The following is a 23,927-nucleotide window of genomic DNA, read 5'->3' on the forward strand; positions in this document are numbered from 1 at the left end:
CAGGATGAAAACTAAAAAGCCCTGTAGAAGGCGGCAAGTTCAGGTGGCTGAAGTTGTTTCAAGAAGTCAACTGAAAATGCTTAATATCTTAAGAGTGAAAATTACCTGCAACAATGAGCCACTCTCAGTAATCTTTCAAAATACTGTCTAAATTAATATTTTTTTTCCCAAAATTTACCTTTGGGGTTAGGAAGAAAACTAAATTAGGAAAACGCTTAAAAATACTTGCAACTGTTATACAATGGAGAGATCTTCTCACTCCTATGTCATGAGAAGCAGAAAATAACCAGTGCTCTAAACTAAAGGAGTAAGACAAAGTAGAAAAGACAAGTGAAATTCAAAATTATATGAAAAAAAAAGCGTGCATAATCATTACTGGATTTCACTTCAGAACAAGGGAACAAAAGGATAAAAGAAAATATCCAGAAGTTGCAATAACTTGAAAAAAAGCATGAATATATTTTCATTAAAAAGCTTACATGCTTTAAGATCTTTTATTACATAAACTACTCTAGCTTTGTTTTATAATAAACAGAACTCATACTTTCAGAATGCTACATTACAGGCCAAAATTTCAAATAGCAATCTAAAACCCATTAACAAAAAAAAATACTAGTGTAAAATAAGTCAAGATTTACAGCAGAACCTACTCTGTCGATCACAGAGCTCTGACTCCAAATGGACATTTATGTCTTTTCTCCTTCACTATTTTGTCTGGTAGTTACTTGCTGCTTCTCTGAATTTTAATACTGCATTTGAAACACTGTGTTAATGTATCATTATTTCCCAAGCTTTTTTCCTATCTCTTCCATTTGTTATTATACATAAAATATCATATGTAAAAAGGCAAAGTAACTACAGTATCTCATTTTCTCACAACCTGTGGAAAACATTGTTCACCAGACAAAAAAATTAGTTATTACAGATGGCAAAATATGGCCCCAAACAAGTTTCATACAAAGAAGAATAAAATCCAAATATTTTAATTCCATGCCTCTGTTTGATCTTCTATACCTCAACTATTGAGATAAAGAAAAATCCTACCATGTTCCTTCACCATCTGTGGGCATAACTGCAAAGACAGCTTTGTTTTTTCCCCCAACACCACTGCTGCTGTCCATTTGAGAGCAGAGCAACAGAGGTTTCAGTTAAAATCTCCCCTTGATCTAAAAACCCAGCACTCACAAGGAAGGTAAAATTCTGCTTCTCAAACATTTGAAGGTAAAATTCACAAACTATTTTTCATAAGACAATGGTGCTTAGAGAAGTTAAACACTTTAACAGACTTGGACATCTTTTTTTTTAAAAAAAAAAAAGGAGGTATCTCTAGGTTAACTCTCTGCATAGAAACTTCCTCACTATAACAGTGTCAACCGATTTGGTTTCCAAGCCACTTCAGATCCACGGAACCAATGTATAGCAACAGTTCTGTCATTTCTATTTGCATCAGTATTTGAACGGCAGTAATGAAATATAAAACATAAATTAAATACAGTGGGTCAACTAAACAGAAGACAGATTTTTTCATTTGTAATTTACTAAAGGCACTTAACTGTTTACTTACCTGCAAAACTACTTTCTAAAAACAACATCCACTATATCTCAACGTTCACAATTATCATGTAATATAATCACGTTACACTGGCAAGAAAGTCACATCTTCACGGGTATATTACACAATTTCGTGCTGCAACTTAGAATTATTCTGGTTTTATTTTAGCTAAAATAATGGCATGAGGTAGGTTAAGTATCAAAACTGGCATCTGTGGAAGCATGTGGGATACCTTACTTTCACAGACCAAATGGCAAATTATTTAATATGCACTCCTCGATTCACCCTGCTGAGTGCGAGTTGAAGGGCTGTTTACCTGGTAACACCATTTGGCTAACATCATGCAGAAATTCAACAAAATATTTAACTGAAAATTGAGCATTATAAAACAATGCTGCATTTTAGATTCCCCAAATTTTAAGTTTTCCTTGCACATGAAACAAATCTAGGCAGGATATTCAAATGGATTGAACATTGGATTGACTCAAAACAACAATTCTCCCCAACTGCAAGATCGAGGATAGCATGAGTTGAAACCATAAATGTTTACTAATCACCCAAGCCTATCCTTTATCAAGGAGTGTTTATATAAAAAAATAACTACTTAATTGGAATGCCAAATTTAACATTGCAAAATCAACTTAAAAAACACTTCAAAAGCAGTTTAAAGACATAGTACACTAAATATAGTACACTAAATATAACTTCTCCAGACCTTCCTATTAGCGATTTTTCCTCACCAAGTAGATATTACATATGCTGACTAAATTGTAAAAAAAGTAAGTCCCATAACTGATCTGAGTTACCAAGTGAGTAGAATATGTAAGTATCTGACAAAAGGAAGCTGAAAGACAAAGTTCCAAAACAAAACTGAAGCATTTTTTCATCGTTACAAAGAGGTCCTGTAGGAGAAACTTCTAACAACCATACGCAGCCTTTATATGTTATGAAGACGAGTTACAATCAGAATAGTTCAATGTCCAAGGTTTCTTCAACCAAGTTCTGTCCTGTCCACACACACAGCACTTAAACATACAAAACATGAACGAAGAAGCACCAAAGAAATTTCCTGTCATGAGACCACGCTCCATAGTTTCTCAGCTTTCCATACTTTTCCAGCTAGTACTTTTATACAGCCTGGAGGTCATTTACTGCAAAACAGGAGCAAGATGAGGTAGACTTGAATGAAGAAAGATGCTTATCACTTGAATAAACAGAGTTCTGACTGAGGAAAACAATATATAGTGTACCAGGCAATTCTAGTATTTTAATCAAAAGTTTAAGAAGCTGGCAACCTGAACAAACCCAAATGGATTAAGAAAACCTTTTTCCTAGTTAAATCTCCTGACCCAAGACCCCACACACTAACTCTGAAGCCAGTGTCTGCTTTCATCAAAAGATCTAACCAAAACCAGTATTTACAGCCTAAGGATCAGGTTAGTCAGGCAGGACCTGCCTTTCTTAAACCCACTCTGACTGGGTCTGATCACCTGGTTGCCCTCTAGGTGCTGAGCGACGGCACTCAAGATGAATCACTCCATAACCTTCCCCAGTACCAAGGTCAGGCTGACTGGCCTGTAGTTCCCTGGATCCTCCCTCCAGCCCTTCTAGTAGATGGGCATCACATCTGCTAATCATCTTTTGTATTAACACATTTAGAATAGACACTTAACCAGCTAACCAGCCACAACAAAACTGGTTCAGCAACACTGGTAAAAGCAGTGTGCTTCTGGCAATGTAAAGCAGAACTGACAGAAATACTCTTTCATCCCACACAATGCTAAGCCTAAATTAGAGAGTCGTTAGCCACTGCAGGAAGCCACGATGCTCAGGAAAACCATATTTAAATGGTAACCTTAAATAAATTTGACTCCTTAAGTGTTAAGTTTCTGTTAACGGAGACATCAAATTCCCCACCTGAACAGCTACAAAAAGGCTCTACAGAAACTTACCTCATATTTTTTTTTACAAAATACGCTACTTACTAGAAATGCTAATTCATCTAACAAGACCATCTAATTTCTAGAAAATTAAAGTGGAACCTAAAGAAAGACTTGATGGAAGACAAATAACAGACTTAAATTCCATATTTCTTATGGAAGACTTAATATCCAAAACAAGCATTAGCTCTGGTAATGAGATAAACTTACTTGATGCCTACACAACAGAAAGGAGGTTTGTGAAATATTCATGAGAAAAACACTAAATGTTGTATTAAAAAAAGCATTTACCATTGCATCAGAAGACAGGCAACCCCACCAAGACAAGTTAATTTGTATGTCCCACTTCACTGCATTACCACTATTACAATTTCCAGTTCACTGAGAGCTGCTGAAGGAAAATATTAGAGGCTAAGCAAAAGGTCATGCTTAGTGCTTACACTAAAAAAAAAACCTACTTGGAAGGCACTGCCTGTTGAGAGAGAAATGAGATCTATAAATAACCTTCCCTCAACGCTGAATGACAGATCCATTAACAGGTTTCCTCACATCAAAAATACTATTTCAAAAGTCTCGCTGCTTCTTGGGTGTTTTAGTCCTTCTTTAAAGATTGACCCTTTCAATAAAGACAAACTTTTCTAAGCAGAAGAACTTATTCTGGCTGCAAGTCTCAATCCCACCAAGACCTTGGGATTTAGACAGGTGGACGAGTCCAAAATAGGTACCAAGTAGACAACTGAAACTGAAAGTTAATTTCTTCTTAGTCTGGGTAAATACGTGTACAAACTCCAAGTCAAACTTAACTCCAGTAGCTGAGGAAGAAAAAATGAAAATTATTAAGGCAAACATTAATTTAAGCTTCTTCAAAATACACAGGACATTTATCCAACAATTACATTAAAGGATTGTTCTAAATTATTTATAAAAGCCTCACTCTTAATTGTCAGAAGATGAAAAACTGACTCAGTATTTGAAGAACTTAGATATTTTTAACTTGTAAGCAATAACAATTTTCAGAAATTAGATTTAAAATACTGAATACAGCCGTATTAAAACTGCTCTTCAATGATTTTTTTACACTTTTATCTATAAATCCATTAAATAGGAAAAGCAAAGTATGCAAATGGAGTATTTTACAAACAAGCACACTAGATGCATTTAAAGTCTTCCATTAATAACTGAACAAAAATGGCATCTGCTAAATCTGAGCACTCATGGAACACCAAGACTGACAAACACTGATGTCATTTTGCATATGAAGCATCCTTAGAAAACTGTTCTTTTAGTTTTTTTGATCCAGTATTCGTACTGAAAGAATATTAATTTATAAACAGACCAGACAATCTAAAAAACACAGATGAAAAAATTCCTTACCAACGACTGTAGAAGAGAACAAATCTGGGAATGCTTACAAGTAGGACTGCCACACCTAAATTTGCCCAGGAAATTTATGTACTCTTGAAAGCACATTAAGAGACAAAAAATATTTATGACTAGTCATTTGTTCTCTTTGCAAGTTCTCATGAAGTAAATGTAAGTATGTTCTGAAGCATTTTGTGTACACATTAGAAAACAACAGTAACAGAGTAAAAGATGTCTCCTAAATATCTATAACATAAAAGAAGGAAAACTTCTCACATCACCCTAAATACACATAGTTCACACATACTGAAATATGAAGTAATAAATTAAAATTAACATTGTAGTGATTAGCTCCATTACTGCAAAATTACCTTAGTAGCATCCTTGATACACATCAAAATATAATCTAGAAAGTCAATTATGAACCATCCTAAAATAGTCATGAAATAAATACATAGCATCAAAAAGTATCTTACTCCACAAATAGCTTCTATATGTGTATACAAATAACATGCTACAAAAAGATGGCTGGAGTTCTGCATTGATTTTTATGCCATGATTTTTCAAACCAGAAGTAGATACAATGGTTAAAATAGTTTTGATATCTAGCAGCGTAATTAAAGGCTGAAAATAATTTACTTAGTTTCTGAAAGTAATGCAATGGTAATATTTTAAGGCCCATTAAGGAATTATTATTCTTGCCTAAAACACCAAATTTAGTATCTAAACCACTGTTTGAGGAAGAGAAGAAATGCACAATTTCAGCGTGCCTACTAATATGGATCACTGTGACCCTGCAAAAACAACAAAATTAGTGCTACTGCCAAAACTAAGACCACTCTCAAAACCAAAAGCTGCGTATGTATTTATAAACCGCTTGCTCAGAGGCCCAGTCTATGCTGCCTTATGCACATGAAGAAATTTGGGCACTGAAGTCAAACTTCATCAGGGCCCCACTTGAATTTAAATGCACACAGCATGCAGAACAAACAAGGAGTTAAGACTGCATGTGTCTGCAGGGCTAGGATCTTACTGACATCAGGGAGACATGGTGGGATGTATTCTACAACTGGACTGTTGGAATGGAAGGATGCAGGCTCTTTAGGGAGGACAGCCAGGGTAGATGAGGAGGGCACATCACCCTCTATGTCAATGACCAGCTGAAGAGCACGGAGCTCCACTCAGGGATGGATGAGGAACTGACCAAAAGCTTATGGGTCAGGATTAAAGGGAGGGCAGAAACAGGTGACATAATGAGGGTCTGCTACAGGCCACTGCACCACAAAGACGAAGCGGATGAGGCGCACCAGAGACAGGTGCAGCTTCAGGTCTGCAAGCTTTGGTCCTCTTGGGGGACTTCAACCAACCACCCTGGTATCTGTTGGAGGGACAACAGTGCTGGGCACAAGCAATACAGAGATTCCTGGAATACATTGATGATGCCTTTCCTTCTCCAAGCGACAGAAGAGCCAACATGAAGAGGCCTTATGTTGATCCCTGTTACCATCAGCAAGGAAGGTCCAGTGAGGAATGTGAAGCTCAAGGGAAGTCTTGGCTGCAGTGACCATGACATGCTGGAGTTCAAGACCGTTAGGGTAGCGAGGAGGGTGCACAGCAAGCTCATTATCCTGGACTTCAGGAGAGCAGCCTTTGGCCTCTTCAGGGATCTCCCTGGTAGGATAACATGGGATAAATCTCTGGAGGGGAGGGGGGCCCAAGAAAACTGGTTAATATTCAAGGATCATCTCCTCCAAGTTCAGGAGCAAGGACTTCAGGCAACAAAGAGGAAGCTGGACAAAAATGCCAGGAGGCATGGATGAACAAGATGCTCCTGGGCCAAATCAGACAAAAAAGGAAGCCCACAGAGGATGGAAGCAAGGACAAGCAGACTGAGAGGAGTACAGATAAATTGTCCTAGCGGCCAGGAATCACATTAGGAAAGGTAAAACCCCAACAGAATTAAATCTGGCCAAAGACATCAAGAGCAACAAGAAAAGTTACTATAGGTACATCAGTGATAAATGGAAGCCTAAGGAGAATGTGGGCTCTCTTGGAAGGGAACAGGAGATATGGAGAAGGCAAAGATACCCAATGACTTTTTTTGCATCAGCCTTCAGTGGCAAGAGCTCAAGCCAAACCACCCAAGTCGGAGAAGGCAAACAAACTGCCCACTACAAGAGAGAACCAGGTATGAAATCATATAAGGAATCCGAGGGCGCACAAGTCCGTGGGACCTGATGAAATGCATCTGCGGGTCCTGAGGGAAAGAGCAAGTTGTTAAGCTGCTATCCATCATATTTGGGAAGTCATTTGAGAAGGGTAGATTTACATTAGATATAGGAAGTTCTTCATCTACAGGGTGGTAAAGCACTGAAACAGGTTGCTCAGAGACTGTAGATGCTCCATCCTTGGATGTCCTCCTGATCTAGTAGAAGGTGTCCCTGCTCATTGCAGGGGTTTGGAACTGGATCATCTTTAAGGTCCCTTGCAACCCAAACCATTCTATAATTCTATGAAAACCACTGCCAAGAAAACAGGAATGTTTTGTCAGGTTTTGGTTTGGGGTTTGGGTTTTTTTTTGGGGGGGTAGGAGTTCGTTTGGTTTGGGGTTGTTTTTAGTTTAGTTTTTATGTTTAATCATCTGCCTTTCTCCAAGCTAGTTTTCCCCTAAAAAGCTTTTAAGGTGTGAAACATGAGCTACTTGCTTCTGCCACGAGTATATATGCTGGACTGCAATAAGAAAGTAATTAATCTCTCCCAACCAAATGCTACAAAGGAGCTTTTATAAAGCAGGTTAGCTTTATAGCAGTTTGTTAAGAAAAAGAAACTATGTTTATACAACCTCACAAAACTCTACCACAATCAGCTTCTTTAAGTACACTAGGCTGTCAAGATAAAATAACCAAAATTTATTATTAGCCGGAAACAGATCAAATTTGAAAAGATTCCTTGGAAATTAGCTTAGTTTTGAACAGGTAGAAAACAGTTCTACATTCATTGAAAATTCAAATTTCTTACATAACTGGGGCTTTTGAGTATAATGAACTCAGAAGACAGAAAAAAAACCCAAACAATTCTATTCACTTAAGAGCCAAGAAGTGAAAAAATTATTCCTGAATTACACCAGTCCAAGGAACTCTGACAGTCTTAAATTTGCAAGTGAATGTAGAACTAAGGGATAAGATATAGCTCAGTAGGCTCAAAATAAAGCGGTGGGAAGCTACTTTTATAAACCACTCCGAAGTGGGACCAAACTCTTAGAACAAAGACTAGGGCTTTTTCCCTCAATCAAGTTTCTGGCATTCCTGAAGCTATGAACTTTCTTGTTGTTTTGGGATGTGCTTTTCCACACCCTTGCTCTCATCTGTCTTACAGCTTTTGATCCAAGCCCACTACAATCTCTGCCACTGAGGCAATCTCCATGGCTTTAGAGGCTGGCACTTTACGCTGATATTTCCATAACATACTTGAGCAGCAGAGCTCCTGTGTAAGAAAAATTAAAGGAAAACAAAACAACATCAAGAAATAACTCTTGAAAAGTCTAGAAGATAAAAAAATGTTAAGTATTTGATATACCATCTTACATGACAGTCAAGCATTCAGAAGCTGAAATGGATGAACTTGCAAGAAACAGTCCCTTAGACATGCAAGTTACACTTGAAAAGGGGGAGTCTCCTCAAAGGGGAGAGGACAAAGACACACAAAAATCTCAACTCCTTCTTTAAACCATCAGTAAGAAGAACTGTAAGCTGTAGGCCAGTATCACTGCTATTGTTTCACCAAGCACAATACTCACCTAACACTATTTTGCACTTTCACTACAGAATTAAATCTGTGCACCATAAAACTAAGACTACAGCTTTTACATATTTTGGTCTGTTTTGCAGATGCATGAAAAATACTTTAATACACTAAGTCCAAATCACTGTCATTTCAGTCTCCTAACTTGGTGCCATGAACAAAAGTAGTTCCCAGAACTGGAATTATTTAGTAAAAAGGCTCTGATGGAGTTGCAATGGAACAATGTCAATCTATGTAAGCTATTCACAACAGGAAAGTAACCAGTGCATATTTTGTATAATTAATGTATTACTAGCACTCCGAAGTACTAGATTTGTTTAAAAAAAATATTTGTGCTGCTGAAAAACAAAATACTGCTTTTTATCACCATCATCAAGCTCCTCTTTTTAGCAAGAAATACTTATGCAAAATAAATGTCAGCAAAATATTACAGGACAACAAGTTTCCTGATTAAGCTATGGGGAAATTAGAATGCAGATACATTGAGCTGTAACAACATATTTGAACTGACTGGCTTTAACAAAACCAGGGAAATAACCTAACCTAACCAATACAAAAGCATTTATCAATAACTTATCTATTGGAGATCACATAATTAGATTTATAAATTGTTTTAAGCATCACTAGGCTACCCATTAGATCAACAATGCAAGTGAATTTTTAACATATATCATCATAAGCAAGAATGCTTCAGGAAGAGAAATCCCCACACAGAAAATATTTTCATCATCGTTAGTTAAACCAAATAACTGGCAACTGTATTAATCTTGATTGCAAGGCATTTTCCAAAAGAAGTCGTACTGAAAAATTCAAAGTTTACAAGTTACAGAAGATAAAGAAAGAAACTTTAAACAGGAAAGCCTAATACTGCAGCCTTACATGAGAGGCTTCAATTACAGTTGTTATTGCACTTACCATTTATGTCCTTCTCTTATACTGAACAGTAAAAAGGGATAGGATATAAGTGAAGGAAGCTTAATTTTCAAAGCTTTTAAGAAACAAAAACAAGGATTAGAAACAATTATTCTTTTCCTTCTAAATACATGGTTGGCAGAAGAGTTTAGTATAAGGCCTATGCCAATAAAGTTTATCAAGACTTGACACGATAAAAACTATTCACCAATATAATAAAATGCATTTTTCACTCTTTAAACTCTTAAAACAGAGAATAACTTTTTTTTCAGTGTATGTACAATGGTAATCTGAGACTAGAAGTAATTACTAGATGGAGTTTGTTCACACTAATTATTAGCAAGAATAAATAAAAAACAATTTAGCTGGATCAGAAAGTCTATAAAATTGAAAAAACATTTCATGTATCATTTTACAATCTCTAGAAATGGTTTACAATTCTTCTCTCCTGCAAAATGCAAAGGCTTTTCCAAACTGCCACACCATACAACTCAAGTACAGTCATCTAAGGACATGTCATAATGAAGGCCTATGAAAGGGCAGGCCATGCTCCAAGACTTACACAGCTGTCCTTGTTAGAAACAGTTGCTAAAGGAAGTAAATACATCCCTTACAATTTTGTTTCAATTCTTCCTCTTAAAGTTCAAAGGTTATTAGAAGTGAACCAAGTTCACACAAGACTAGAACACTAAAGACTGAAGAAAAATTATTTTAAATTACTGCAAAAGCCACTTCAACTTCACACATAAAAAAAAAAAATGTGCTACATATTCCTGCACTATATACGCCTCTATAGTACTTCTGATCCTTTTGGTAGGACTGTCACTGCTCAGCTACAGCTTTATATTCTTGCAGTGTATTAATTAGTTCCAGAAAGCTACACTCTCCCAAAGCATTCTTTCATCTTTTCCTTCCTTCCAAAAATGTCATTGTGTAAGTCGCAAAAATTATGCAGAGTGATTGAAGTGCTTTCCAGTTGAACCATTCCTCTTCCCTCCTCACACTACATTTTTGCCAGGTCTAGCACACCACTTGAACAGTTTCTATTCACACAGAGTTCGGAATTTGAAGAGGCAGATAAGCATGAGGATGGCTAAACTGTGGCAAGCAATTCAAGCAAAAGGCTAAGTAGCTTAATCTCAAGACAGCTGAAGCTCACTAATCAGTAGAGGTTGCCGTGGCCAACATCATCTAGTTTTCCCAGTGCCCCAAGCTGCAAGGCATAGGCCACAGTCTCCTAACAGCAATGGAATCCCATCTCAAGCTGGTGGGTTGGCGCCCCAGCACCCCCTTCCTGCAGCTCTAGAGCAGCATGGTCTTGCAGATCAGCCACAGGAGGATTCTGACAGGTAGCTTACAGGGTCAGAAAGTCAGGCCACCCCAAAAGATGCTACATGAAGGTATTAAGATGAAATGAAATCGCATATTTGGCACTACAGAAGTCAAAATCAATAAGTGCTATTTCTAAATTACATCAGACAATTGTTATATGCTATTTCGTGAAGTATGTTTAGTAACATGTGGGATCACACTGAAGGACATAATGAGTTTTAAATTCTTGAGCTTCATCACCCAAAAGAAAAGACATGCTGAAAGCCATTTTCTTCTACAGTGTGAGTACATCTGAAAACAAACAACTGTTTTCTGCTTCCACTTTCTCAAAAAACAATCAGCAAAATCAACTCTAGTTAGTAACAAAGGCTTTTGCTTCTTTTCCATCTTTACTAAAGACACTAAGAGGCAGAGGATAGAGGAAGAAAAAAAAAAAAAAAAAAGTCCTGCCCAGAACAGGAAACAATTTCTTTTCCAGCTTATGTCAGGATGTCTCAGAACATACACAAGATATTCTTCTCAATCCTATAGAAAGTATTATGGCATAGAACATAAGTATTTCTGCCACAAAACTCAAAATCAGAAAGTAGATGAGAAACCAGCAGTGTAATTTTTATTTATGTATCAAGTTGTACCTGTAAAGGCATGCAAAACTGCCTCCTGCAGACTACACTTGTTATAAGAATATAAGACAGCACTGTGTGCATCGCTCATCCATTGCTTCCTCATTAAAAATAGCTGTAACAGTAAAAGTCATCCTTCTTACGCGAAACTAAAGTATTCACATCACAGGCTACATTCGTTTAACTGCTTTGGTTGGTAGAAAAAACAAATCACAGCCTTGACCAAAACAGATCACCATGAAAATTTAGAAGCTGACTCCTTTGATACCGGCAATTTGCTCGTCCTGAAGGATGGCTCTTCAGAGGCAGAACACACCTAAATTACTAATATAAATAATGTAGATTTTACAGCAGAGGATAATTTTTTTTCCAACTTCATGATATTTTAGTCTCCTTCAGTAAAGACTTGAGGTTTTCCTCTTCTAGGTTTAGAGTAGGGTCAAAGCAGAGACTGATTTTAGGCTCCATAGGAAGTTAGAACTGCTCATTTTGTTTCTGAAGTATATTATCCTTCATAAGTTAATCATACACCAAAACAAGCAATTCAAACAAGCTTAGCAGCCTGAATTGGTTTAAAATTTAAATCTTCATTCAAACTAGGGCACCTCCTGATGGAAAAATCATTTACTCCCATGACCTCCCACTTAGAAAAAATCTGTTATTTTATTGGGAAAAGTCACATCCCAAACAAAAAAATTATCTGAATCCCTTCACTCGAATGAAACTTTACATCACCAGCTTGTACGAAAAATAACACTGATGCCGCTGTACAAGAGAATACTATGCCACTAATTTTGTCCCACTCCACTCATGAGAACAATGGAACACTGAAGGAAAAACAGTAAACAAGGCAGCTCAACAGCTAGTAATAGAAATATTACAACAAAAAATTCTTTTACAACTTGGACTTTAATCATAGAATTTTACTTACATTATCCATGAAATTTGGTTTAAATCCTCCCTCCTGTTGTCGTCGTAACTCCTCCTGTTCCCTCTGGCGCAGCATCTCTTCCTCACGACGTCGATGTTCTTCTTCATGTCTAGAATATGTTTTAAAAATGCCAACTTAGACTCTTGACCTGTTCAAGCTTTTACTCAATCTCAGGAGAGAAGATCAAGCATATAAACAAAATTAGCCATTATTTAATGTTTTGTATTGTGTAAGGCACTAATTTACTTCACCTGATGGGTCTGAATATTATTGCATTTTGTTTTTAACTAGAATACAGTAAATTACAATATCGGTGCATTCTAGAGCTGTTTTTCTGGCTACACACTGATAAGCAGGTTAGAATACTCCGTTTTTTAACAAATCATTACATATTAAAACATTTCATTACTGTCAAGATGATACTATGCCTGTTATCTTAATTTTTAGTAGAAGCAGGAAAACAAATATTTGTATGAATCAGATCTTAAAGGACAAACTGCAACAAACTGGAATACCAAGTGAAAATACTCCAAAAATTCTCATATCAGACTATAAATTTGCATTCCACTTGCAGATCACCCGCCCATAAATCTTAGAAGCACATTCCTATCTATTATACCTCTTTCATACCTATGTTTCAGTCACAAGGCTAAAATAAATCATATGAAACCAATGAAAAAAATTGCTAAGACATTCCTACACTACTTAAGATAGCTCAAAAATTTACAACAGAAATAGAGCGTAAATAAATGGGAAATAAGTCAAGAAATAATTGAAATAATTTTTTGATATTAACATGAGTCATCTTTTTTCTGTTAAAGAACATCACACGTTATGCTTTTGAAAAGCAACTTCTTAGCAGCAGAACCATTTTTACTTGATATCAAAAGCAAGCTCTACAAGCTCAAGTATCTATATTCATGCCAGGCTACAGCAGCTGCATGCCATACTTCTGCATGGTATAAGACAAAATACCTCAATTGTATCTGCTTGCGTTTTTGCAGTTCTTGATTTCGAAGCTCTTCCAAACGCCTCAGTTCCTCTTGGCGTCGCATGAGATCTAACAGGATTAAAAATGTAATAAAGATAAAAGCTGCCAATCAACAATGCGGCAACACAAATAATTGCTGTTACTGCCAGATTACAGTTCTAATATTCAATTTTTAAAGAAATTTCTTAACACATTTAACTATTTTCTTCCCATAACGTTAAGCCTAGTATATGAAAAAACCACACTGGATCCACGGCTCACAGAAACAAGGAAAGGTATAGGTCTGGCAATACCACTGAAGCTGGTATGGGAACAGAAATCTGAAGCCCTCAAACAAAGAACCACTTAAATCACATCTTGGTTTTAGATCTAAGGCAAAGAATCAGTTTGCTCTCAATGCTGTGTACTGAGCAAGAAAACTAATATAACAGATATACATATACACACGCTTATAATCTCCACTATCTATTGCAGACCACTGTATGGCACACATCAGAACAAAGCGATATGAACGTCAAGGGCATGTAATCTGAGCCTCCATAGAGACTTATCATGTGACTGTTTATTGCAACTTACAAATGATCGATCTCTAACACTATTAGGAATGAACAGCCATACCTTCTTAAAGAGCACTTTAAATTGTCTTAAAAAGCAGGGCTCAACTAACTGTAATTACTTTCACTGTACTAGTTTCTGACCAGTCACATGATGGACCTCTTGCCAAGAGCTGCCTCAGTCTACACTCAATATTGTCCATTGTGGGAAAAAGTGTTTCCTTGGCAGTTCTTTGTTCTTTCATATCTATGTACCATTTCCTTTTCCTTGGGTTAATACACCAGCACAGGATTTCCTACTTTAGCACTAATTGCTACATATTCATCATTTACTACTCTTTATTCCTACAGTGTAGAATCCTACTTTTCAGTGTCCTCTTAATTTGTTCCACAGCACAGTTCCAATTATTGCCTTTCTCAAAACTGTTAGTATTTTGAAGTTCTGCATACCAATTTATGATCCGGTACCACTGGACAATGGCAGAATCTTGGCATACAGCCTTGCTCGCCACATGAAAATACAGATTTAAAAGTCTGGGCTGTGCACAGAGCCATTCAAATTAAAAGATTTGCAATGGTGGTAGTTCCAGACTGATGGAGCCTGCATCCCAGCATCTTTCTCTGAACAGAAAAAAACTGCATTAACGCAGCTATAAAAACAATTAAAAAATTAAAAAAAAAAGACAGAAAGCATTATTATTAGCTTCTGTACTTTCTTTTGCTTAAGAGACTATGGTCTCCATTTTTTCCTCAACCTTCCGCAAAGTCCCCATAAGCAGGAATACCAAGTCCAAAAAGATTTTTAACTTGTTTTAGCTGCTGACTTTTCAAGTTCTAAAAACGAAATAAAAGTGTGCAACTTCCATACAGCTGATGAAAATGAAGCTTCTAGTTAAATTCAGACACATTTTCTAGTATTTTCATAAACTATTTAACCACCATAATGGGGAACATTTACAAAAGCCTGAAGCATACCACTAATATGTAAATCAGAAACATCATGCCAATTTACTTACACGTGGAAACACATATCCTGCTTTACAAATTACTTCTGACTCAATCTGTCAAAACATGACACTTAAAAGTGAAACACTACACATATGAAAGAATGAAGTCTACCTTCAGTATTAATACATCACAAAAAAGTGAGTAGTTGAGCCAACACGTTCTAGTTCCAAGTCCTGCTAACTCTCATAAAGCAATTTCTATAAAACCTCACCTGCAGGAAGATACAGGCTCTACAAGTTCACCCTTCTTATATTACTTTTAGCTCCTGATAATTAACATACTGTATTACAAATTTCAGAATGACTGTTTCAATACACCTTTAAATCTGTAGTTTGTGCATCAGATATGCAGAAAAGATTAATTCTAGGTTCAGATGCCCTGACATCCTTTCTGACAGATTTGCAATATATTTAAACTTTATCCAATCAAGTCTTGCAATTTAGCAGTCATAGAAAGAGAACTAAAATCATGTAGTAGTTCAATAGTTCTGAACTGGAAAGCAGTGATTGCATGCCCTACAGTATTTTGGGAAAAACATGTTTTAGGGAGAAGGCTAGCACGTAAAGTAAAGGAAGGCTAGCAAGGAAGTAAAGATACTTGCCTTCCTATTGTTCTCTCCATCCATGAAACACAAGCTTCACCCAGCTCCATTTTTAAAGAGAGGGCTTGAAAAGAAGTTGCCAGAGGACTTTCCATCCCCCCCCAGCAGTAGCAGAAGTCAAGATGCCCAAACAATTATGAAAGAGGGATGGATACAGGATCTCAATAGTTCAAGAATGACTGAAATTCACGGTAGCTGTGAGCTATTTGAGTTGTTACATACATATAATTCTATGCACACAGACTTCTCAGCTGAGTTTTCAAAGGAAAAGTAAAATTAGGAACTGGAACATTTAAATACCAGGGGATCACAGAACAGCCAAAATAATTACTAGCTATCTTTTTTTTTCCCTACATATGGAAACAAACAGAACTTAGTCCCACCTCGCATCATAAGCGAGATCAGAAATGGAAAATAATTTTACTAATGACTGTGAAGCTACCATTTCATTTCTTTATATAAACTACTTAAACTAGACAAATATAAAAACAAAACAGACCTAGACAATCACCCTTTTCTCTGTTTCTTAATCCATCCCCACAAATCATGAAGGAATATGTGTAAGGAGAAATACTACTTCCTTTTTCTCAGTTCAAAGCATTTAATTGAATAGCATCTGGCAAAATCTCCAAGTTTAACACACAGTTCAATTTGCTACACAAAGAAAATTTTGAAACAAAATTTAATGCTAGCAGATCATCTAATTTTTACCTTGCCTCATCAGCATTAGCTGATGCTCATGTCTAGCTGCTTCCATTTCTGCCTCTAGTTTCTCTTTGGCTTCTCTAATGTTCCTGTCAACCTGTTCACGCTGTTGCTTTTCCATCTCATCAAGAGCCTTCCACCGCGAAGCATACTCAAACTCAAATGTTCCAGGCTGCGCAAAACGTGGAGGCTGTTCTCTTTCCCTAATGAAAATTATACAGTTAAGATATACAGAAGGACACGGATGCATTTGTATCAACAGCTGAAGCACTTAAAACATACCTCAGACTTTAAATCAACCTGTCAGATAAGTTTGACTGGTTTAGAATGTAGTTAACTCAGTTGTTATAACAATGCGATCGCAGAAATTGTCCAAGTAAATATCTGTTTTAATTTATATAATTAAGATAAAAACTCATATTACATCAGTACAAAATACTAAGCTGCATGCTACATTAGATATGTTCAGCCTTCTAAAGCAATTCATAAAACCAATTATTTTTACTAGACAGCTCTGAATATTAGCTAAGAATCTCTAAACATCAGACCGTGCCAACATTTTATGTCACATTCTAACACTAACACTAACTAACAGTGATACATTTTTAAAAAGCGGTATTCTACAGCTTTACCAGAACAGGCATTTTAGCGTCAAGCAATGTGATCTCTAAAAGGCAATCATTTCAAAGTCAAAGATTAATATTACCAGATTAAGTGACTTCTCTCCCACTTCATGATCAAGAACCACTTTCTCACGTCACAACACAGTTTTATTTGAACCATAGAAGCCGCAAAAGTCTACAACCCACTGACTTTACCAACAGTTAAGGGGCTATTCATAGAACAAAAAACTTGTGGGTATACAAATCTCTGCAGGATTAGATCACACCCCTAATCCATAAAAGCTTGGCTGGCAACAACCTCCCTGATCTCAGTGCACGCCAGTACATGCACAGAATGTTAAACCAAGACGTCTGATTCTTACTATGATTAGAAAATCTCAGCAAGGTTCCTACTTGATCCTTTGGCACAAAACAGCATAACATACAAACACTACTTCTGTTACACAAACTCAAAATAAAAATTAGCACATATTTACCAAGTTTAACTGAGTAACAAATCATGTTTTTATAAAATAAAGCTAAACACAACTTACTTGTGATACTGTTGTGTTTTTTGCATTAGCTTCTCTGGGAGCCCATCTTCATCATCAAATTGCTCCATTGGTTCCACAACAACAGGTCGAGGTGTTCTGGAAGACAGTTTCAATTGAATAATTGAATCATAAATGAAGCAGTTAAAAGTTACTTTAGTATTTTGAGGAAACGCTCCAGAAAACTAACATGTTATCTCTAATTCCTTTGTCATGCAAATTCTATGCAAATTCTTTTATCGTAGCATTCCAGTGAACCCCGATTTTAAGAATTATCTTTGTAATTTAAAGAATTATCTTTAAAAATAATTGGTTTTATACACAAACCCAGCTACTCTACCTAGAAACCACAGCTTATTGATGTAGTTCTGTTTGCTATGAAGTATTTAATCTTTTAAAAGCCTCAAAACCAACTACAAACAACTGCAAGACATTTAGGAAGGAACAATCTTTTTGTCTTCATCAGTGAGCCAACACAGTGGCCATGATTATATTGGAAAAGCAACACACAAACCCAAAATACAGCAACACAACCTATTCAATATTTCCACAGAAAATTAAGTTAATTTTGAAAGTTACAATTGAGAACAGCTTGATAATTTGGCATTAATATTCCAGTGACGATTAGAAAAACATGCCTGCTTAACCTTATTTAAAACTCACTCTTTGAATAACCATATCCTAATTTATCTTTGAAATACCTTGCTTGAATTCTCATTATCTGTACAAGTATTAGCCAGATACTGCAAAGGACAGCCAGCACAAGGATCCCGAATAGTGGAAAAGTTCTCTGCATCAGTCTTGAGAGCACAGCCTATAATACACGTCTTAAAATGACAAAAGAGCTAAAGACTATTTTCAAAACACCAGTGTTTATTTATTGTGTTCTACACCTTTATTTCACTTTTCAGGTCATTTCACAGAAAAACAAAACCAATACATTTTTAACAACATCAACAGCTGAAAAAAGAAAGCTTTGGGCACTGAGTGCAGATAAAGACGATGAACTCTGGAATCACACAACACAACTCAGCAACTGTTTCTCCTGATGCTACTTGTGTGGCTATTGCTGGCAGTTCTGTTTTTTAAATGTAACTGAACTGTGGTATTAACAAGTTAGGATTTAAAACAACAACATTAAATCTCTAAATTAATGTTTCAAATGCTTAGTTTTGATATATTTAGCCCATGAACTGGAAGATTTTCTTCTATCAGGCAAAGATTTTTCAGCTAAAAATGTAAAATTTTAGGTTCTGAAGCAAAACATAGAAGCATCATGGCAGCAGATTAATGATAACGCTCCTTACAACTGCACATTAAGGAACATCAGCCACACAAGCAAGACAAAGCCCAAGTGTTTTTCATTCACTCAAGCCACAGTTAGACAGTCATTTCAATCCAATCCATTTATCCAGCTGGTAAAACAAGAATAGCTTCCCTCACATCCTAGCTTCTTTTTCCCTGCCATATCCTTCATGCCAAGAATAGCATTTGTGTAACACTGAACTGGATTAGTTCCCTGGTTTGGCTCACAGTGCCTCCATTCAAATACTAATGCCAAGAAAACCCAAGGGATAAGAACAATTGCTGGCGTCTACTGATAACAGTAAAGACGTATTCACGCTGAATTTACTGCAGAGCCACTAGGTCAGTTCAGTGTCACGCAAGATTTATGAGATTATCACGAGAAAGAGGAGTTCCAGACCCTTTCCCCACCTGCAAGCTCCTCCTGGCAACACTCTCTCCTGCTTTATCCTCTGCTAGACCTGATGTTCATAGCACCCCTGCTAGCAATCACCTTCATGTGCTTGAGCAGCCAGAAATGAACCCAACAAAAACAACTGAATACTTTTCTGTTGTTTTAGCAAGCACAAGCAGCTTAATACAAGTATCAGAAAGTTCTCAAGTGGATAAAAGATCAACAGCACAGCCAGGGCAGGTAAAGAAAAAGAACAATTTCACAAATTTCATGGCAGCAAGCTTTCATGCTGTGGAACTAAAGTCTTATTTTCCGAAATGAGAATCATAAAAATGAAACAAATTCCTCATTTCACGCAGTCTTTAAAAAAGCATTTGAAAACGTCACTAGTGAATGTGTTATAGCACAGCAATTAACAGCTCTCTTCAGCAAGTACAGAAATAAGACATGCAAGGAGAGAACTGCTGTAATTTGCAAGCTTGCATGCCATTAAAAGTTTTCCAGAGAGATCATTGCCATAAACTTCTGCAGAATCTTAAGTCTTCGTTTTCAAAAAAGAAAAAAAAAAAAAAAAAAAAAGAGGCCGCAAATAAAATATATAAAAATAAGTGCAGGAACACTTTCCTCAGTTTACAGAAGGATCAGCAATGTAGCAAACTATTTTGCTAAGAAAGACAGCAATATTATTTTGTCACATGTTAACTGGGATCAGGAAGAGTGCAATCAGTGAAAATAAAGTCTTGCTAGAAAAAATCCCACTATGTAAACAAGGAAAAGTAATAATGCATATAGACAAAGAAAATCAAAATGCTGCTATCAGACTCTCATATGGTAATTACAAGACGAACAGTAAGTAGAAAAAGATGGTTTCCCTCACACACAAAAAAAAAAAAAAATCAGGAGTATTTGGGATATTCATGCAAAACACCTTAATTTCTCACCTTAAGTCTTTCATAACTGGAAATAAAAAAGAACTAGGGAAATACCCATGAATGCAGTTTTTCTTCACATCAGATTACACACACGCACAAATTCAAAACAAAACCTGCCAACTTACGTTGTTAGCAAGAATGCCCCATCATGCATCTTTCTAGAGCTTTCCGTGCTGGAGGTTTTGCTGCAAACTCTACGAAACCTTTTCCTGTAGCTCTGCCACGATCATCCACTACCACAACAGCTCTTTCCACTGGCCCAAATTGAGAGAATGCTTGTTCCAGCAGCTCATTAGAAACCACAGGTGAAAGATTCTTGACCGTCAGGGCAGCTCCATGTGTAGCAAAGCGAATTCGAAGTGGTCTGCTCTTCAAATAGTACATCAAGTCGCCTTTGCTATTTCAGCCAGTGTCCTAGATTCCTTTTTCAACACAGAAAATATATATTTTATTTTCAAAGACAATAAATATCACTTTTGTGTTCCCCCCAAGAAAGTAGATAAGTCTTTTTCCTTAACTTGAGCACATTAGCATCAGGGTCATACCACCTTTCTTTCTTCCTTCTCCTCCCCCCAAAATATCCAAAGTTCTTGTCCAGTGATTGAAAAAAATTGTGCATGTCATCCCCTATGAATTAGTCTAAAAAACTACATTGGCAAAAATTTTATTTTGCATATTAAAGGACTTAAATTCTCATTGCAATGGATACATTCATGCTGCTGCTCTGTAAAGGCTTTCAGCAGAGTTGAAAACTTAATGCTTTTTCACATTTACCTACTCAAATGTTTATATTCTGTATCCTATGGTCCATATAGTAGGAAATAGTATTTCAAAGATTACACTATAGGATCTAAGATGTTTGGGGCGTTTGTTTTGTTCTTAAAGAAGTGAAAATATCGCACTTGCCCATTACCTGGATGAGCTCTCAATGGATGTCCAACCCGACTTTCATCAACAAATGATGAAATTACCTCCTTTGCTCATGTACATACTTCTTCTGTTTATGGGCTTTCTGCACCCACATCCATGAGACATTCTGCATCCATAACTGCCCCTTATCTCATTTGAGAGATTCTCACCGAGTTCAATACCTGCAATCCCTAAATTTTTCTTTACATCATCACCATTTTCTCTACAGTTCCACTGATAGGTAAACTGTTAAAAAAATTACATATTCCCTAAATATAAAGAGAAAGGAAAATTCAGAGCACGTAATTTATACTACATACAAAATTGAGCAGTGAGATGTAAATAGATCACACTTTCTCCAGAAAACTGCAATTTCGTGCAGGGTAAAATAAGTACAGCAGAATGCCTCAAGCACTAATCTTGAAGATGACAACTGAAAAAAGACTAAAACCCTAACAGTAAAATATATGGAAAAATCCTAACTCTAGCGAAACCCAAAGCACTGTAAAGCTATTCCTAGAACGACATAAGTCAGTGCATTCTAGACATGGCTGTCATGAAAACTAATCCTGCATGTTAAATTGACATTTAAATACAGTATTCATAAGCTTTTCAGATTACTCTTTTTTTTTGCATGCTAAATTTGAGCATATTTGATCAAATACCGCACCACCCCTAAAAATCTAATCTTATCTAGACAACAATAGTTTAAACAAACCAGTGTCCTATTTCTTTGCAATTCTAAGATGACATGTTATCACAATGTGTGAGCAGTGGTATTTCCAACCAACTCTGCCCAGCCTTTAAAGCTCACAGTGTTTTCATGGACCAAACCTATGCTCAAAATGAACCGTGCAAGTTGAAATTTGCTTCTGCACAAAAAAAGAGGGATTGTTTTCTAGTCCTAAAGTACAGCAAGTTTGCCAAGTTAAATAAGGAAAGTCTGTATACAGCTATGACACGAACAAAGCAGACCGTGCAGCCACATTTTCCATTCACACTGAGGGGCTGCAGCGCGTCCAGACTAGAGGTGTGAAGCTGGTAAAGAGGCTGGAGAACAAGTCTTGTGAGAGGCGGCTGAGGGAGCTGCGGTTGTTTAGCCTAGAGAAAAGGAGGCTGAGGGAAGACCTCATTGCTCTACAACTCCCTGAAAGGAGGTTGTTGCGAGGTAGATGTTGGGTCTCATCTCCGAAGAAATAAGAGATGGGATGAGAGGAAATGGCCTCAAGTTGTACCAGAGGTTCAGATTAGACATCAGGTAAAACTTCTTCACTGAAAGGGTTCTCAGGCACTACCAGAGGCTGCCCAGGGGAGTGGCTGAGCCACTATCCCTGGAGGTATTTAAAATACGGGCGGAAGAAGCGCTCAGGGATGTGGTTTACCGTAGGAGAGGTACAGTTGGACTCGATGATTTCAAGTCTTCTCCAAACATGCGATTCTCTAACCGGCTGCGGCAGCGCCTCAGTTCCGCGCTTACGGGCGGAAGGACCCGAAACCCGCGCAAACGAGGAGCGAACCCAGCCAGGGGCGAGGGGGTGGGAAGGCTGCACATAATGCAGGTCTGCGGCTTGGATGTACGGAGGCAAAGGAGCGGGAGGAGGGGTTGGGGGATACGGGGAAGAAGGCAGAATAGAAGGGGGAGAGGCGGCGGAGGGGAGGGAAGAGGAGGCGGAGGGGAGAGGCAGGGGGAGAGGAAGCAGAGGGGAGGGGAATCAGAGCCAGCAGCAAGGAGACAGAGAACGAGGGGCGGCCACTGCCCTTTTCTTTCATCCGCCCGACAAGGGGACGCGGGGAAGGAAGGAGGGGGGCAGAAGAGGGTAGGGACGAGGCTCGCACGACTCCTCACCAGGCGAATGAAGCCAAATCCGCGGTCCCGGTTGATGAAGACCTCGCTGGGCTCCCCGTAGCGCTCGAAGAGACGCTTGAAATCCTCCTCGGTGATATCGGTGGGCAGGTTACCCACGAAGAGCCGGCAGCGCTGCGTGTAGCTCTTCTCGCCGGGCTTGAGAAAGCTCTTGATGTCGATGGTGAAGCCGACCTCCTGCTCTTCCTCTCCGCCCTCCTTGCCCGGCCCCAGCGCCATGGCCGCCGCCTCGCTCTCCGCCTCCAGGCCCCGCAACCCCTTCAGGTTGCCGCCGCCCCCCACCATGCCCAGCGGCGCGGCCGGGGAGCTGTTCTCGATCCGCACTTGCTTCAGGTTCCTGTTCGCTGCCATGTTCGGTCCTCGCCGGCTTACTCGGGGTAGCGGAGCCCGGTTCAGCAGCCGCCGCCTCACACCCACAGCCGATTCAAAATGGCGCCCGCGCCAACCGCGGCGCCTTGTAACGCCCCGGGAGGGAGGCCCCGCCCACCGCAGCGCGCGCGTCCGGCCCCGCCCGCTGCTCGCTCCCGCCGCTGGGCGCCCGGCCCCGCCCACCGAGACAAGCCCCGCCCACCGCTCAATCATCTTGTGCATGTGTGGCCACGCTCACTAAGATAAGCCCCGCCCACTGCGTCTGGACTCTCGTGGGTTTAGTCATAGAGTCCATAGAGTCATGGAGCGGTTTGGGTTGGAAGGGGTCTTAAAGATCATCCAATTCCAAACACTTTGCCATGGGCAGGGACACCTCCCACCAGACCAGGCTGCCCAAGGCCCCATCCAACCTGGCCTTGAACACCTCCAGGGATGGGGCAGCCACAACTTCCCTGGGCAACCTGTGCCAGTGCCTCACCACCCTCACTGTGAAGAATTTCTTCCTAATGTCTACTCTAGATATTCCCCTTTCCAGTTTAAAACCATTACCCTTTGTCTTATCACTACATGCCTTTGTAAACAGTCCCTCCCCAGCTCTCCTGTAGCCCCTTTCAGGTACTGGAAAGCCACTATAAGGTCTCTTCTGAGTCTTCTCTTCTCCAGGTGGAACAAGCTCAAGTCTCTCAACC

General features: G+C 38.4%; 1 protein-coding gene across 1 annotated transcript in view; it reads right to left on the minus strand.

The window, feature by feature from the left end:
- The window catches only part of PSPC1 (paraspeckle component 1), a 42,040-nt gene extending 18,704 nt beyond the window's left edge, over positions 1-23,336 (minus strand). The window contains 8 exon segments of the mRNA XM_054075066.1: positions 12,454-12,562; positions 13,429-13,513; positions 16,319-16,515; positions 17,469-17,564; positions 20,222-20,246; positions 20,249-20,482; positions 20,485-20,518; positions 22,852-23,336. Coding sequence (XP_053931041.1) covers positions 12,454-12,562; positions 13,429-13,513; positions 16,319-16,515; positions 17,469-17,564; positions 20,222-20,246; positions 20,249-20,482; positions 20,485-20,518; positions 22,852-23,220 — 1,149 coding nt within the window. The 5' untranslated portion in view covers positions 23,221-23,336.
- Positions 23,337-23,927: the final 591 nt, after the last annotated feature.

The sequence above is a fragment of the Cuculus canorus genome, chromosome 1 (assembly GCF_017976375.1).
Source record: "Cuculus canorus isolate bCucCan1 chromosome 1, bCucCan1.pri, whole genome shotgun sequence".
Classification (NCBI taxonomy): Eukaryota; Metazoa; Chordata; class Aves; order Cuculiformes; family Cuculidae; genus Cuculus; species Cuculus canorus.